Source organism: Macaca nemestrina, chromosome 17 (assembly GCF_043159975.1).
Source record: "Macaca nemestrina isolate mMacNem1 chromosome 17, mMacNem.hap1, whole genome shotgun sequence".
In the NCBI taxonomy this organism is placed as follows: Eukaryota; Metazoa; Chordata; class Mammalia; order Primates; family Cercopithecidae; genus Macaca; species Macaca nemestrina.
In genome coordinates, this window is record NC_092141.1 from 45,902,453 (window position 1) to 45,921,265 (window position 18,813).

Below are 18,813 nucleotides of genomic sequence, written 5' to 3' on the forward strand. Positions count from 1 at the left end.
CTTTAAGAGAAGAAGAGAGAAAGAGTTTATATATGAATGTTCTTTATGTCAGGGTCTGGCAAAGAGGAGGGCGTGTGTTGTCAGTGGAATCCAGGAGCTGTTTTCAGTGTTAACTCTGTTACTAGAAATATTAAGTTGTAACAAATCTGTAGATATTAGAATAGGGTAACTGCTAACTTTCTGATAAAATGTTTGAAAACATCGTATTAGGGAGCCCTCTGAATTCTGTGTGGATTTACATGTAGCAATTTACTCTCTAGTTCAACTTCTGTCATAAAAACTAGATTCCCAAGTGTCCTGGTTTTTGTTTGGTTTTGTTTTTTGATATGTATATAGAAAGATAAACCTATTTTGTGGCCTTTTAATAATGAGAAATATCTCAGTATCACTGTATTATTCTAGAAAATGTATTATGCATATGAAAGGTTTGGTTTTGTCTAACTAGGGAGGGACACATGAGACACTTCCAAGTTTACAGATTCAGGCAGAAATTGTCAAGTCCTATAGCTTTTGCATATGTCAAATTTGCAAGTCGGAAAACAAAATTGCATCCATCCTTTGGCTCTGGAAATGTAGGTATTCCTAAACAGGGTGCTGAATCAGGAGCAAGTTAGCAGAGACATTGCATATTTCATGTTGCTACTTGCTAAGGTATTTTTCAAATGCAGTGGGCGGTCTGAAGAGCTCCTGTGCCCTTGACTGTCTACTTTCTTTTTTTTTTTCCTTTTTTTGTACTTTTCCTCAGAAATTTTCTTTTTTTTTTTTTTGCTGCTGTTTGATAGAGTGATTTGGGTTTTTGTTTTGTTTTGTTTTGTTTTGTTTTGTTTTTTTGTATGAGCTGCTTGAACCACAGCAGTTGGTTGCAAAGTGCTCTGTTTTCTGAACAATACTGGATTTTTATTTAAAAATCTCATAACATGTATACTAGCCTTTTGGACTCTGAAGCTACTAATTAGAAACTATTTTTCTGAAAGTGAATCTATATTCTTTCACAGTGCCAAGCTAGATGTCTTTATGAAATGAGTCTAATCCAGGTTTGGGGTGTCTTTTTTCCCCCCATTTTATTTGGAGGTTGGTTTTTTGACCAAGCTTGTTCTTATTGACCTGTTAAAATAATCTCTTCTGTGCTCATGTTCTTTTATGTATGTTTGGAACATCCCCAGCTTGGAGCCTGTAATGTTCAAGCTAACTCTCTTCAGTTGGAGGATATTCTTAAAACAGATTGTTTCCTCCCATTGATCTGTAAACCTCCTGTCAGAAAGGAGCAGTATCCCTTTAGAGCGGTTGTTAAAAGGGGTTGATGTCTGACCAATGTGCTATATTGCTGTTGTGCAAAACTGCTGCATTAACGTATTGTAGAGGGTAAATGGCAAGGACTTATTCAGAGTAATGTGGTTTTATTTTATCCTCATGTTCACCACAGTATCTCTTGCTCTCTTAGTTTGAGGGTTAAAGGTACTTCTTGTTGGAGAAATAAGAAGTGAGCTGATGAAGAGAGAATAAAACCTGGTAGATTGCTGTCTGTGGACCTTAATCCTGTTTAGAAGCCCTAACTTAACTCTGAAGGGGATACTGTCTCTTTTACTCTTGCTATAATTCTTTGTATGGAAGGTAGATAATACTGATAACATTGCCTGATTTCTCTGCATATATTACATTTAACCCTTTGAGCCCTTGCTGCATATAATTTCAACTAGGCTGCTTTTTCCCCCCGACTAAATTTAATCTGTGGCACTGAAGCATCTTGCCGTGCAGTCATTAAAATCATATGGTTTTATTGGCAGCAAGAGCTGACCCTCATCTGTGACATTTTCAAAGGGTTAGCAAGACTTCTGTAGCTACCTACCTACCTACCTGTAAAGTAGCTCTTCTTTGACATTGAAAATCTTTGTATTTTAATTAGTGCCCTTTTTTTGGCTGCTTTTCTGATGTCTTTTTTTCAATTTAGACATTTTCTGTGTGAATGTGCCTTCTAATTTGCTTTAGTATATTCCTCTGCAAACACTGATCTGCATGCTTATTCTGATGACTTCTTTTCCAGCTCTTCTGTATCACTCTCTTTTGTGATCTGTAAGTCTTGTGTTAATAAATAATTCTTTGGCATATTTTGAAAGTGTGGGGATGTGTGTAATTTGTACTTTTTCAGGGTTAGACCAAAGAAATACCTGACTGGTACCAAGTTTAAAGCAATAGTAGCCTGAGACTAGAGGGTTTTCCCCTTTAGTTTTGTTTCGTCAAACACCTGTCTTCTAAGAAAGTATTGGTACATTTTAGCCTTTGTTTCTTATAATTCCATTAATGTAAGTTTTTAACATGGCATTGCATTGAAATATAACTTCAGACTTAAATAAGAGTAAACCTTACACTACTTTACATGATAGGGAGAAAGAACATTTGTTGCAGTTTCTTCTCTTGAAGAAACTGATCATATTTTATTGTAGAGAATCTGTCTTTACTAGGCATGACATTGAAGAGAAGGGGAAGGTGAGGAAAAAGACCTAAGAGTTGAGTGTTGTGGAAAGAGTTAACTATAACTACCTAGTTATCCATAACTATCTAGTTATCTGTAACTAACTGCATAGTTCAAGCTACTACGTAGTTATAGATAACTAGATAGTTATAAACTTAATTTAAAATAAATCAGATAATATTGAAATGGGCTTCTGAGCACAGTAAATGTAAACTGTATTTAAATTGATAATCTGCATAATAGAAAGTGTTCTGTATTAATAGCAGGAAGTCTTCAGGATGGAATTTGATTTGAGTTTGAAATTGGATACTCAGCCGGGCGCGGTGGCTCACGCCTATAATCCCAGCACTTTGGGAGGCCAAGGTGGGTGGACTGCTTGAGGCTGGTAGTTCATGACCAGCCTGGGCAACATGGTGAAACCCCATCTTTACCAAAAAATACAAAAATTAGTCGGACATGGTGGTGTGCACCTGTAGTCCCAGCTACTCAGGAGGTGAGGATCAGTTGATCCTGGGAGGTTGAGGCTATAGTGAGCTGTGATCACATCACTGCACTCCAGCCTGGGTGACAGCAAGACCCTGTCTCAAAGAAAGAAAAATTGGGTGCTCCATCCTCTAATTGCAGAGCATGTTAGATTTGCAGTTATGTATTCTGTATGATGAAGCAACCCTCAGGCTTTTTTTTTTTCTTTTCTGATAGTACATAAAGCAAATTCTTAAAACAAGTTTGGGGGGTGTGTCTAAGAAAGTAAGGGTTGAACCATTCTTATTTTTAAGAAAACAATTTCTAGAAGGACCAATGAAATGTAGCAACAAGCGTAGGTCAAACATGGAAAATATTTTCTCCATTTTAGAGTATGGTAACAGTAAAAAACCTTGAGAATATTACTGTGTTTCAGGTTAGAAACCCAAAACCAATAAAATCCCTGGGAAAATGGGATATTTCCATGGTTTATATTTTGTATTCTTATGTTTTGAGGCTTTAATTCTTTGTTCTTTTTTAGAATTTGAGGAAGGAAGGAAATTAAATCACTGAAAATGAAGACTTTTTTTTTTTTTTTTCCGAGATGGAGTTTCATTCTTGTTGCCCAGGCTGGAGTGCAATGGCACGATCTTGGCTCAGTGCAACCTCTGCCTTCCAGGTTCAAGTGATTCTCCTGCCTCAGCCTCCTGAGTAGCTGGGATTACAGGCACATGCCCAACACTCCCAGCTAATTTTGTATTTTTAGTAGAGACGGGGGTTTCTTCATGTTGGTCAGGCTGGTCTCGAACTCCTGACCTCAGGTAATCCGCCTGCCTTGGCCTCCCAAAGTTCTGGGATTACAGGCGTGAGCCACCGCGCCTGTTTGTTTTGTTTTGTTTTGTTTTGTTTTGTTTTTTAAGACAGAGTTTCCCTCTCACCCAGTCTGGAGTGCAATGGCATGATCTTGGATCTCAACTCACTGCAACCTCTGCCTCCCAGGTTTAAGTGACTCCCCTGCCTCAGCCTCCCAAGTAACTGGGATTACAGGTGCCTGCCGCCACTCCCAGCTAATTTTTGTATTTTTAGTAGAGATGGGGTTTCACCATGTTGGCCAGGCTGGTCTCAAACTCCTGACCTCAGGTGATCGATCCACTTGCCTCGACCTCCCAAAGTAGTGGAATTACAGGTGTGAGCTACTGCACCTAGCCTAGAAGAAGATGAGGATTTTGAATAGGATTCCTAAGAGATCACTTGTAGTGTCTTAAATATGCCCTTTAAGAAAGAAAAAAAGTTGTATTTAGAGGTTTAGATTAACTCTGAGAAAAGCCAGGCCTGCCATTCAAAGTACAGCATTGTCCAGAGCATACTGCTTTAAAAAGTTGAATAATACTTCGTTTCAAAAACTTTGTATAAATGCATTGTATTTTATTTATGATATGTGCTGCTAACACATTTGAAAGAAAGAGATCTTACTGTAGCTTCCATTTAGTGATAATGCTAGCTGCCCTTTATTTTGGATTTTCCCATGCTATTTATAAGACCAATCTCTTGATGGCTTTGGCTGAGGAATTTCTTTGTCAATGGAATTCTGTAATGCTAGATTAATTGGTCCATGTAGGACTGCTTTATTTTAACTCTTTTCTGCATTTATCTGAGCAGGCTGCAGAAAATGACTGAATGTAACTGTGCGTAAAGCATACATTCTCAAATTGAGTAATGGATATTTCCAAAGCAACATTACTTTTTAGGGAGGTAGTTTTAATGTAATGTAATGACTTAAACTTCTTTTGTAAAAAAGACTTGAAGAACTCTATGCTATAGGTTTAAACAAACAAACAAAATACTGTTTTGTTTACCCTGATGCCATTAGTGCTTCACTTCATGTATCAGTACCTGAGAAGGTATACCCATGTATCTGTTGTTCTGTAGTCACTCTGTTGTTCACATCAAAATCCCTGCTGATTTTTAGAAGTAGCAGATGATGGCCGGGCGCAGTGGCTCATGCCTGTATTCCCAGCACTTTGGGAGGCCGAGGCGGGCGGATCACCTGAGGTCGGGAGTTTGAGACCAGCCTGGCCAACATGGTGTAACCCTGTCTCTACTAAAAATACAAAAATTAGCCAGGTGAGGTGGCGAGCGCCTGTAGTCCCAGCTACTCGGGAGGCCAAGGCACGAGAATTGCTTGAACCTGTGAGGCGGAGGTTGCAGTGAGCCGAGATTGTGCCACTCCCACTGCGGCCTGGGTGACAGAGCCAGACTCCGTCTCAAAAAAAAAAAAAAGTAGCAAATGAACATGAAGGGAACACTGGCAATATCAAAAAACCTGTGCTAAATCCTAAAATAATGCACCAAAGAACCAAAAGGCCTCAGTTGTACTTCCTGTCTTCTGTGTTCATTTGGTGTCTCTTTGATGAGATTTTTACTGATGACTAGGGGCAGTCCCACTGTGTATCCTGACACCATTCCTTGGCCTTCTGACTTCCTGTGACTTAAAATATCCACAGGATTTCCAGTTTTCAGTTTTGAACTTAAAACACTGACACAGAAACCCAAAGGTGCTTATAGATAGTGTGGATATAATTTAAACCATAGAGTTGCGTGAGTCAGTACAAATGAAGAACAGGAAGTTTTCATACAGATTAGAAAACACTGGATGGCGATTAAACAGCAGCATTTTCCAGCCTGTCCACTTACACTGTGATCACTTTCATTCCTGTTTTCTTCAGTGTTTGAGACGTACAGGACACAGACCAGGTGTTTTAGTTAACAGAGAATATGAATACGACTGATCTCATAGGTAGATCAAAGACAGAATAGGGCCTAAAGGAGATTAGGGCCCAGAGTAGAGAGAAACTGAAATGTACAAGTATTTTACGGTTTGCTTTGGTAAATGAAGTTTAGATTAAATCAGTACTGTAAATGAAAATACGTTTCTTTCTTAGTCCAATGAACATTTTTATTGCTATATAAAATGAGAATAGTGGAATTTGCACGTATATCTCCTTTCCTCTTTCTCTCAACTCCTTCAAAAGCCAGTAACTCTTCATCACCTGGGCATATACTTACAGCTTTAGTAAATGTCCTTGGGAATGAGCTTGGCTGTCTGTGTCCTGTAGTAGCAGCCGACATTCTTTGTTCGAAAAATACCTTGTTTTCATGTACAACATCCACTCAAAAGAGATTTGAATAGAGGTTATGGAAGAGACTAATAGGGTTACTTGCCAGCATAAGCAAGAAAGCCACGTTTTGATCTGAGATCCGTGATGGAAAACAGATCGTATACATTTATTCCTTTGGCCTTTGTAATAGGACATTCCTGGCTGCAAACAGATGTATGCATTAAAACACACAATTTGGCATATTATCTGTGTGCAAATGCAGTTCAGCCTAGCACAGCCTAGGAGTTCCACAGCAGAACTGGAAATACAGTAGTGATTTTCTGTTCATTTTATTGCATTCATTCTCCATTTTCTTTTTCCTTTTTCTCTTGCAATTTTCAGAATTCAGCTATCAAATTGAAAATCCATCTATACTAGCTTCAGTGATTACAAACTAAAATGTGGGTTATTCCACATCATTTTTTCAGACAAGACTTCTATCACTTATGTTGTAGGTGTTACATAATATTTAATATTTTTAAGACCATTATACAATAATACCTATAACTGGACTGCTTAGAAATGTAGAACTATTAACATGGGAAATGAAAATTTTCTTACTTTAAGCTACATTCAATGAACTGATGTACCACATTTTTCTTAGAAAATGGTTTACAAATATTCGCTATGCCAGAACATACTGCCCTGTATTTATATTGTTTATAAATGCTAAGTTTAGGGGCATGGTGTTCTGTCTCACATTCCTTATGTACCGTCAGTACTTGTGTTCAAATGAATTACACTTTACGAAATTACTTTTTCACACTATAGTAGCCAACAAATAAGCAAAAGTAAATTTAAAACTCAATTTTGAGGCTTGATTTTAGTGAATCTTGTGTATTTACTCTTCATTTTAAGTATAAAATATTTCTTTTTAAGTCTTTCATTTGCTTTTCTAGTCTTTCATTTAGTCTTTTCTGGGAGTTGCTCCAAAAGGCAAGATGTTACAGGCGTTATCATGTTTAATAAAAATAAGATTTCCTGAAATTTTAAAAATGCTTAAAAATGCCTCAGCTAAGGCAATCCCTTATTGCCTGTAATGCCTTTTACCTGATTATATTAGTCATTTTAGTTTTTTAAAAGACATTTTGTTGTTGTGTAATTGCAAAGAAAGATCTTTTTATTACCATAGCAATATCTTGATTGCAGTGTTTGAACTGGAGATATCTTTTCGTTAAATTTATCATTTGCCTCTAGGAAAATTGTCTCCTTTTTTTTTGAGACAGAGTCTCAAACTGTCGCCAGGCTGGAGTGCAGTGGTGCCATCTTGACTCACAGCAATCTCCGACTCCCTGATTGAAGCGATTCTCCTGCCTCACCCTCCCAAGTAGCTGGAATTACAGGCACACGCCACCGCGCCCAGCTAATTATTATTATTATTACTACTATTTTGAGACAGAGTTTCGCTCTTGTTGCCCAGGCTGGAGTGCGATCTTGGCTCACTGCAACCTCCACCTCCTGGGTTCAAGCGATTCTCCTGCGGGATTGCGCCTGGCCTCAGGTGAAAAATCTAGAGTTTAGAATGAATGGAAAAGCCTTTAACCCAAAGCTTTCTTGGTCTTTTGCTGTAGTGTTCTTTTGTTTTTGTTTTTTCCCCCACTATTTAAAGGCACCAGAAGGTGTCCAGACTCAAATGAGGTGAAATTCAATCAGGGGGTGATGCAGTTAAATATAGGACTATTCTTGGAGGGGTACATTCAGAAGAATGTTTCATAATACAGATTATTTTTATTCCTAGGTCCTATGAAAGCATTTTGGGAAACTATATTAGGAACTGCTTCCAGAATCTTTCCTATTAAAAGGGTATCAGGCCGGGGATGGTGGCTCACACCTGTAATCCCAGCACTTTGGAAGGCCGAGACGGGCGGATCACCTGAGGTCAGGAGTTCAAGACCAGCCTGACTGACATGGTGAAACCCCGTCTCTACTAAAAATACAAAAACTAGCCAGGCATGGTGGCGGTTGCCTGTAGTCCCAGCTACTCCGGAGGCTGAGGCAGGAGAATCACTTGAACCCAGGAGGCGGAGGTTGCAGTGAGCCGAGATTGCGCCATCGCACTCCAGGCTGGGTGATGAGTAAAACTCCGTCTCAAAAAAGAAATTAAGAAAAAAAAAAACAAACCTTTTCACCTGAATATTTTTTTCCTTCTGTTTTATAAACCACATTTGAAGGGTATGATTGCACCAGAGAATTTTTAAATATACCATCATTCTGTGAAAAGTGTTTGCTTTTTGCTGGTTGGTTTTTTGTATGGCTAGTGTTTTTTGTTTTTATTATTAACTTAGTACCCCTTTCCTAACAGCTCAAAGAAAAAGAGATTTGGATTATACCATTAGAAGAGCTATGGAAATGTCAGGAGCCTCTTACCCCTCATAAATTATGCAGTATCGCTGTGAAAGAAAGAGAAAAATGACTCCATGGTGGTTCACCTGTTGACTTAGTTCTGAAAATCTAGGTCACAAAACTTTTGAGCAGTTTCCTTGTAAATCACATATGTGGTTGTCAGAGGAAGAGTCTTGTATTTAGCCTTCTTGCCTCATGTACAGTGACTACAGTGAAACTAAATGCATATCAACCTACTTCTCCACACCAGCCTAATCCAGTCTCGGCTGGTTTTGCTTTTTGAAAATGAGCAAGAACCTTTTTCTCCTAGTAATACCACTAAAATGTTGAGTTGACTTTTCATTTTTGCTTTGAAATTCCCCTCTAGGCTCTAAAGCAGCAATTAACTGTCAAGTTGAGGCTGGTGGCACCTATGCAGAGCAGACACTAGCTATTATGTATTGCTCACCAGGCGTCAATCTGGCCTTTTACACACGTGGTCACGGTTGATGGCCTTAACACAGTCCTTCCAAGTACATGGTCTTCTCCTCATTTTACTGATAAGCAAACTGAGGTTCAGAAATGTTCAATCATCTGCCTAGTGCCACACAAATAGTAGGTAGCAGAGTCGAACTCAGGTCTTTCTAAATCAAAAACCTACATTCTTTCTGCTGTTTTATGCTGCCTCTTAAATTACTTAACTATGTATTAAGAATGCTTTGTAAAATCAGTCGTCTGCCCAGCAGTTCTTTTTTTTTTTTCCTTCTTTCCTTTTTTTTTTAAATGGAGAGTAGATACATAGTTGAAGGAAAAAGTGGAGCCCAACAGGACCCAGATCTTTTTATTGCATTTTTTAAGGGCGAAAGTAGATCAGATTGATTTTTCTTTCCTCATACTTCATCACAGCAATATGATGTCCAATTTGACCAAAATAACAACTAGGTAAGTAATTGCTTGATTAAAATCTCATATTTGGCATTGCCTGAGACAGAAATCCTAATAAGTGATAATATTATGACAGAAACCCTAATAATTGATTAAAAGTTAGATGACATTATTTTCATTTTAGTTTTGAGAAACTGTCAACTTTTAATTATTTTGCCATGTACATTTCACATGACCATGTTTTAAAGGCACATTTTCCAACATAGTCAAGATGAAGGGAGACATGTTTTAGGCAAGGAATATCAGTACGTTTTTAAGTTTATAAGGGAACAATTTATTAAATGACCCCAATCGTATATCAAATAGTATATACATTGGTAGATGAACCTCCTATCTTTTTTTAGTAATTTTTGTAGCCAAAGAAAATGGTTCTTGGTAACTAAATGTAAATGCCAACTCAAGGCTAATGTGGGTTTTTTTTAAGATCAGATTTTACAGCCCAACTCTTTTAATTTTAGTGCAAACTCTAAATTTAGCTAATTTCAACATAGTATAAAACTAATCAAATATGCTAGGCATTTTGCTTCTACAGAGTTGAGGGCATTTTGCCTAAATTGCTTGCCTCTAATTGTGGGGTCTTATTTCCCTTTCAGATATAGAGGACTTAAAATATGCTGCTTTTGGAAGCTACAGTAGCAATTTTGCAGTGAGCACACTTACAAGCTGTGACTGGTCAGACAGGGATGATGCAACTCAGGGCAGAAAACTCTCTCCATTTGTCCTCTCAGCAGGAAGTGGATCCCCCTCAGCCACCTCAATTCTTCAAAAGAAAGACACTTCATTTGGCAGTTCTGAAAACATCACCATGACATCTCTCTCCAAAGTAACAACCTTTGCAAGTGAAGATGCTCTTCCAGAGACCACCTTCCCAGCGTTTGCCAGTTTTAAAGACATGATTCCTCAGACCAGTGAGCAAAAGGAATATGAAAGCAGAGACTATAAAGATTTCACAAGACAGGACCTGCCTACAGCTGAACGGAGCCCAGAGGCCACTTGTCCCAGCCCAGCGTCCAGTGGTGCCTCTCAAGAAACCCCCAACGAGTGTTCAGATGACTTTGGAGAGTTTCAAAGTGAAAAGCCCAAAATCAGCAAATTTGACTTCTTAGTAGCCACTTCACAAAGCAAAATGAAATCCAGTGAAGAAATGATCAAAAGTGAGCTGGCAACCTTTGACCTTTCTGTTCAAGGTGAGTAGCTTCCAAGGTAGATTTTACTATTGCAGTTTTTTTCCACTGAGATGTTAGATGTTCTTAAGAATAAAATGTTGCTCCCTGGTTTAGCAGGAAATAGATTTTTCTAATCTTTGAAATCCGGGTCAATTACAGATAGCTATAATAAAGATTTCCCTGAGACCGGAGTCAAAATCAGTATCCCTCAGATAACTGTTCTATGGGCTAAAAACAAGCATAGCATACAGGTATTGTTCATTAGCTCGTTTGGTTAGAGGTGCGCTGTGTTAAAAGAGCCAGATAAGTGGATTTGAGCCACTTGAAGGCACGTTAGCTCCTCTCCTGTTCCCGGGGCACAGATAATGTCTTTGAATCCAAAGGTTGCAATGTGGTGGCCGTGGATCTGCATCCAGCCTGCATATCACATTGACCCACACAAGAGATTTTTAAGTATGAAGTAATTGCCAGTATTTAAAAGACATGAGATTTCCCAATCTGGATTTCCACCTTTTCTTGAGAAGTCATAATATCTGGCACTAGTAGGTCTGCACTCCCATATGCTGACAAGCAGCTGGAGCCAAAAGCACCGCTCCCTGTAGATGGGTCATTCTCTCTCTCTTGCCATAATCCCCACCGCTTCCTGTCTCAGCGGACCTACTTAGGGTATTCACTTTCCTTGCCTGGTCTCTGAAGGCATTTGAGTTTGCCTCTTCTGCTTTAATCTCATCCTGACTGAAGGGGTCGTTGATTTCAGCTGGATTGAGAGCCTGCGAAGGAACTCGATTACAAATCCATAACAAATGACTGGAAATACACACGGGTATTTAGAAAGGTGCTTTTGTTCTCCAGACTCCAGTGATTCTGCACTGAGCATTATGGAAGACTTGTGATAGATCAGAGAAGAGTCATGTTGAAAATAAAAGGCAGGGAAACCAAGCAAGAAAGAACAGTGGAAAGAATTCAACATGTAGCTTCCCAGAAAGAATGAATGAGGAATGTGTTTGTGAATGCCTCATGACATAAGCATCTGAAGAAGAGGGTTGTGGGCTGGGTGCGGTGGCTCACATCTGTAATCTCAGCACTTTGGGAGGCGGAGGCAGGCGAATTAACTTGAGGTCAGGAGTTCGAGACCAGCCTGGCCAACACGGTGAAACCGCATCCCTACTAAAAATACAAACATTAGCCGGGCACGGTGGTGCACACCTGTAGTCCCAGCTACTCAGGAGGCTGAGGCAGGAGAATCGCTTGAACCCAGGAGGCAGAGGTTGCAGTGAACCGAGATCGCACCACTGTACTCCAGTCTGAGCAACAAAGCAAGACTCTGTCTTAAAAACAAAAAAAAAAAAAAGAGGGTTGTGGTAGCGAGGAAGAGCCTCTGCCTGAACTAAGGTAGGTGGCCAAAACCTTTGACTGTATTCTCCCCTTCTCCCAGGATCACACAAGAGGAGTTTGAGCCTCGGTGATAAAGAAATAAGCCGTTCTTCCCCTTCTCCGGCTTTGGAGCAGCCTTTCAGAGACCGTTCCAATACTCTGAATGAGAAGCCCGCGCTGCCCGTCATCCGAGACAAGTACAAAGACCTGACGGGAGAGGTGGAGGTGAGAGGAGAGCTTTCTATAGGGGGTGGATAACAGACCAGCAAGCACACAGGACCCCAAGACAGAATGCTCTCAGCTTTCACATGGGGAAAATGAGGAGCAGAAAGGCACAAAGCACCAGACATAAACTATGTAATTAAGTGAGAGAAGGGTAACATTAGCCCTGGGTGAAAACATTTTCCAGGTGTGGCACCCACTGAAAGTAGTCAGTGACCCTAAAACCAAAACTATTCATGGGACTTCACAAGGATGGCAGAGTTTGTAGAATTCTTCTTGAGCACTTAGACTTTATTGTCTTCACGAAACCTCAAAATAGAGGAGACAGGGAGAATATTCTGAATTTTTTATTTTTGTCTGCTGCATCTTAGTACATTAGCCGGGCATGGTGGTGCACACCTATACCACGGTATGTTCCTCCTATGGCCAACACACTTAACTCCTGCCTTTCCCTACTCCTTGTTACACGTGCACGTGGGCCATGTCCTCACACACAGCGTTATAACCAGGGAGTGGAAAGCCAGCAGCCTAATAGCAGTTTCTGTACCAGATAGCTACATGCTGAGTGCCTTGGAAGAAGGGCTTACACTGTTACTGATGGAACAAATGAGGCAACACTCACAGGGGGAAGCCGCTGGAAAGCATGTCCCTTCGACTCACAGATCCTGTGCTCAGAAGTTACATTTATTAGTAATTTAGCATAGTTATTAGTGAGTTCAAAAGATAAACTGCGGCCGGGCGTGGTGGCTCATCCCTGTCATCTCAGCACTTTGGAAGGCCAAGTTGGGCAGATCACTTGAGCTCAGGAGTTTGAGACCAGCCTGAGCAATATGGTGAAACCCCACCTCTACCAAAAATACCAAAATTAGCCGCTTATGGCGGTGCGCACCTGTAGTCCCAGCTACTCTGGAGGCTGAGGTGGGAGGATTGCTTGCATCCAGGAGTTGAGGCTGTAGTGAGCAGAAATCATGCCACTGCACTTCAACCTAGGCAACAGAGCAAGACCCTGTCTCAAAAAAAAAAAGAAAAAAAAAACTGCTTGAACTAGAGTGATTGTAATAAAAAGGAAAGTCTTCCAAGCTCAAGCCCTTTGAATTGACAGAGTCATCAATGGAAGATTCCAGGTTTGCGCTCAAGGCGTAACCCAGTTCTTTTTATCAAATTCACAGGAAAATGAGAGATATGCATATGAATGGCAGAGATGCCTGGGGAGTGCCCTGAATGTGAGTATGTCATTTTTGCGTTCACATGTATGTAAGTGTTCTCTTGTGCCTTTTTGCCTTCTTGGTTCATTTGAATGGACAGAGGCAAACTTCAGGAGAGCCTTACGTGGATGTCCCTGGGCAAAGTGAAACTCTGTGGAAGTCATACATCGTAGGTGAGGCTTCTTTCACACTTACAATAGCAGACTGGCTCATGTGTCAGTCGTCTCCTCATCTGTCATTGTGTTTAAGAAATACCAAAGTGATTTCATTAACTCTGACTAAATCAAAATAGTATTTAAACTAAAGAACCTGTCTTGGCTGGGTGCGGTGGCTCAACACCTATAATCCCAGTACTTTGGGAGCCTGAGGCGGGCAGATCACGAGGTCAGGAGTTCAAGACCAGCCTGATCAACATGGTGAAACCCCGTCTCTACTAAAAATACAAAAATTAGCCAGGCGTGGTGGCGCACGCCTGTAGTCCCAGCTACTCAGGAGACTGAGGCAGGAGAATCACTTGAACCCGGGAGCTGGGGGTTGTGGTGAGCTGAGACTATACCACTGCACTCTAGCCTGTGCTACAGAGCGAGACTCCGTCTCAAAAAAAAAAAAGAAAACTGTCTTTTCTCTTCCAAAGAAATGGAGGATTGTTTCTTCAAGGATAAAATGAGATTTTTTGACACCTCGTGGCTTTTCGGTTGGGTTTTCTACTAACAGTAAATTGATTTGCGATGACTTTTGTTAGTTATGTAAGGTGATGTGATTTCATTTCTTGTAGGTCATTAAGAAGGCAAATGATACCTTAAATGGAATCAGTAGTAGTTCTGTTTGCACAGAAGTAATTCAGTCAGCTCAAGGCATGGAATATTTATTAGGTATGTTCTTTTATATTTTACTATTGAAAATGATGGCACTTTGCATTATTTTCACTTTTCCCTTGAATTATTTTAAGCTAGATCTCTCAAGTTACATATGACTTCACTAAGAAGCATCTGCATTTGTGGGTAAGACACTTAAGTTACAGGCAGTAAACTATTGAACTTAAAAAGTCTCTATGGCTAAGTTTCCTCGTCCTTGTTATATACATAATAGCAAAAATATAAAATTATGTCTCTGTTACTGGTTTATCAGAGCTACTGATGCACTGAAATAAAATCATCTTGTCTCCCATCAGTTCCTTACCATACTCTATATTCTTTCTCTCGACCGCTTAATGACACCACAGAATCCTTAACCTCCTGGTCATCTGCAGCAATTAGATATGTCAGTCCAACGTGAAAGCGCAGCCTCTGTCCGCTTCGGTGTTCCTCCCTTCCCCAGGCTCAGGCTTGGCCCGTGGCCGGAGCCACACACGCTGGACCCTAATCTTTTTCAAATCTTTACTCACTTGTCAGCTTCTGAGTGAAATCTTTCCTAGCATCCGTCTCTCCGAAGAGTATCCTCTCTCCCCACCCCGGCACTTCGCATCCCATTCTCTGCTGGATTTTCTCTTTTGCTCTATTACCTTTAATTTCTTACATATGTTACTTACTGCTCTTTTCTTAAGACGGGATCACACTCTGTCACCCAGGCTGGAGTACAGTGATGTGATCATGACTCACTGCAGCGTCCACCTCCCAGGCTCAAGCAATCCTCCCACCTCAGCCTCCCAAGTGGCTGGAACCACAGGCGCGCACCACGATGTGCCCAGCTAATTTTTGTAGTTTTTGTAGAGACGGGTTTTCGCCATGTTGCCCAGGCTGGTCTCGAACTCCTGAGCTCAAGCAACCCACCCACCTTGGCCTCCCAATTGCTGGGATCACAGGTGTGAGCCACTGCGCCTAGTTACTTGTTGTTTTTATGCTCTGTCTCCCTCCACTAGAATGAACCTCCACGAAGGCTAGGATTTTGGTCTGTTTTGTTCACTGGTGTGTCCCTAACACCTAATCTAGTGTCCCGCACATAGTTGGCACTCAAAAATATTTGCTGGATGAGTGGAGAGTGAAGGGATGTAGCCTCTGCCTTACTCCTGCCACCTCACTCGGGGTCTTCTTTTCCTGCTCAAACAGGCACAGTTCTGCATAAGCAGATGTCCACCAGGAAATGGGGCACCTGTCTTTTCTCCTCGTATCCTTGTATCTATGGAAGATTCTCTTAGAAGCGCCCTCACTTGGCTTAGGGTGGGCAGTGATTTCTGCCCCTCCCTTGGGGAATGAAGCAGAAAGGCCATAGTGCTGTGCACAGGGCTGCTGAGGCACCACTCTGAAGATCCCCTGGAATCCCTCTGTGTTCACTTAGAGAGGTTGGGGTCATGTCTTTGGTGACTGTCACATTGCAGGGGTTAGGGATGTATCTGGTGGCTGTCCTTAGAATGTGAGGTACTTACCACCTCTCATCCTTGCTTGAAGAGTTCAGCCACAATTTAGAGACCACAGGAAAAGAACCGGTCTGCATCCTGTTGCATGTATAAAGATAAGTGAAGTCAAAGTGTTTGTAAGACCTTCAGATTCAGAGGGGTGAGATATTTCTTAATTACTTTGTGATGCTATTAACATTGAGATTCTTTTAAATTTTTACTATCCCCATTTTCAGCTAGTTTATTGGGATTTCCCAGATTCAAGCAGATGGACTCATAAATAAACCTCCCAAAAAACAAAACCTAATAACTTGCATATTGCCTGCCATTCTCCAAGCACTGTTGTAAGCCTTTTACCATGTTAACCTGTTTAATCCTCTCAACCATCCTTGGAGGAGGTACTGTTACCGTCCCAACTTCACAGATGAGGAAATGGAGTTACAGAGAGGTTATGTGACTTGCCTAAGGTCATGTAGCCAGTAAGAGGCATAGCTGGAGTTTGAACCCAAGCAGTGCAGCTTTAGAGTCTGTGCTCTTACCAGTGAGCTATACAGCAGCACTGAGAAGTGGATTGGTCCCAGAGAATAGTACGTACACCTCTGTCCAGATGTACCCTTGTTTCTAATAGATATCAGCCAGCAATGATGCTCCCCTGTCTGGTTCCTCTGTGTCTCCACTGTCAACACTCTCTCTCTGCTCTCTCATCCCATCAGGTGTTGTTGAAGTGTACAGGGTAACCAAGCGTGTGGAGCTGGGGATCAAAGCCACTGCAGTGTGCAGTGAGAAACTCCAGCAGTTGCTGAAGGACATCGATAAAGTATGGAATAACCTAATCGGCTTCATGTCACTCGCCACACTCACAGTAAGTCCATGAAACAACTCAGCAGTTGCTTTCCTTTCCAGAAACCTAAGCTGTAAAGCAGAGTGTATTCCTATGATGGTACTTACTGGAGGCTGAAGGTGCCAACTGGAGCCTGTTGTATTAAAGGAGGGAGATCACCGGTGTGTGGTCAGCTGAACAGCACCAGGTCGGCTTCTGATCTCTCCAAGGCCCAGGGAACCTAAGGAAAAAAAGAGTATAGGAAAACATTCACTCTGGCTACACCTTTCTTAATTCACATAACACATGGGAGTTTTGCAAAGCATTGGTTTGAGATACTCCCTTTGCACTTCTAGTTATTTGTGTCCCCATATGTGTCCTTTCAAAAAGCTATATGATACCTCATGTTGCCATCCTGTAGTTTGTTTAGCCCTTCTTTTTTTAGGTTCTTGGGTTATTTTCATTTTTTCCTGTTATGAGTAGTTCTCTAAATAACAAATCACTGTTCCTTTGTGGGGATGTAGTTCCTCTAAGTGGAGTAAGAGGTCAGTGTGTGTGTCTGCACAGGTGCATGTATACATATGTAGCTGTTGTTACATTTATTAGAAGGCTTTCCAAGAGCTTGTATTGTTTGCAATGCTACCAGATATATATAAGTACATGGATACATTTCTCTACATTATGTCCTATCAGTTTCTTAATTTAACAAGCATGCAATTATTCCCTAAGGTGTTTTTTGCATTTTGTTTTAATTTCATGAGAGGCTTTGCCATGTTCCAAATGACAGTTACTATTTCTGTTTCCTTTGTGTATAAATGGATTGGACTCTTTTGACCATTTGACCATTTATTCCTTGGAATATGGTTATTGACCTTATATATTTCATATTTGTAATAGATTTATATACATATATATAAGCTTGTAAACTTTTATCTGCTTTTTTTCCTCCTCTATTACTGTCCCTTTTTTACATTTCATTGGGCGAAACTATTTTATTTTTATATATTCATACCTATTCAGTTTGTCTCTGATGATATCCTTTATTTCACAATAGTCAGAAGTTTATCTTCCTTCCACAGCTGGAATAAATATGCTATTCCAATTTTTTTTTAACATGGAACACTGTGACCCATCTGAATGGGATTGCAGTTGTGTGGGAGGAAGCAGTTCTAATTTTCTGAACTGATAGCCAGGTGGATACCCAGCTACCCCAACAATGTGTCTTCAGCAGCACATCCTCTCACCATTGTCATGTTGCTTCTGGTTTGTAATATTAAAGTCTTTAAGAGTTTAAATAATTTCCAAAACTTTTTCTTGTTCCCTTGGATCAGTTCTCATTTTCTAACCTAAAACCGTAGGTAGATAATTTTTTTAAAAAAACTGTTCTGGCAAGTGAAGTAAGAAATGAAGTATTAATATTGAAAAAAGAGATAAAATTATGTTTAGTTGGTGATAATGAAATTCTTTTAAAAATCTAAATTCAAGCAGCCTGGTGCAGTGGCTCACCCCTGTCATCCCAGCGCTTTGGGGAGGCTGAGGTGGGCGGATCACTTGAGCCCAGGAGTTTGAGACCAGCCTGGGCAACATGGTAAAACTCCGTCTCTACCAAAAATACAAAAATTAACCAATCTCATAACCTGGTCAGTCGATAGATAGATAGATAGATAAAAAAATACATTTTTTAATCTAAATTCAAGAGTATAAATGTATTGCATGTGGCAAAAATTCGTAACAATCCTACATATTAATAGTAGTTAGAAAATATGATGAAATTAGGCCAGGCATGGTGGCTCATGCCTGAATCCCAGCACTTTGAGAGGCCAAGGCAGGCAGATCAATTGAGGCCAGGAGTTTGAGGCCAGCCTGGCCAATATGCTGAATCACCATCTCTACTAAAAATACAAAAAAAAAAAAAAAAAAATTAGCCGGCTGTGGTATCTAGTGCCTGTAATCCCCACTACTTGGGAGGCTGAGGCAGGAGAATTGCTTGAACCTGGGAAATGGAGGTTGTAGTAAGCCGAGATGGTACCACTGCATTCCAGCCTGGGTGACAGAGCAAGACTCTGTCTCAAAAAAAAAAAGAAAAGAAAATGAAGTTAGATACCTTATTTTTTTTGTTAGAAAATATAACGAAGGCCAGGCACGGTGGCTCATGCCTGTAATCCCAGCACTTTGGGAGGCCAAGGTGTGTGGATCGCCTGAGGTCGGGAGTTGGAGACCAGTCTGATCAACCCCATCTGTATTAAAAATACAAAACTAGCTGGGTGTGGTGGTGCATGCCTGTAATCCCAGCTACTTGGGAGGCCGTGGCAGGAGAATTGCTTGAACCCAGGAGAC

At 40.7% G+C, this 18,813-nt stretch overlaps 1 protein-coding gene across 14 annotated transcripts in view; it reads left to right on the top strand.

Annotated features, from left to right (window-relative positions):
* Nucleotides 1-18,813, top strand: part of LOC105476893 (synergin gamma) — a 95,119-nt gene that overhangs the window by 57,500 nt on the left and 18,806 nt on the right. For 10 of the 14 annotated variants that reach the window (XM_011733201.2, XM_011733207.2, XM_011733202.2 and 7 more), the window contains 5 exons: nt 9,951-10,544; nt 11,959-12,122; nt 13,289-13,342; nt 14,100-14,196; nt 16,370-16,518. In XM_011733201.2, the coding sequence (XP_011731503.1) occupies nt 9,951-10,544; nt 11,959-12,122; nt 13,289-13,342; nt 14,100-14,196; nt 16,370-16,518 (1,058 nt within the window). The remainder of the gene's footprint in view (nt 1-9,950; nt 10,545-11,958; nt 12,123-13,288; nt 13,343-14,099; nt 14,197-16,369; nt 16,519-18,813) is intronic. The other 4 variants (XM_011733205.2, XM_011733216.2, XM_011733214.3 and 1 more) reach the window with 2 other exon arrangements.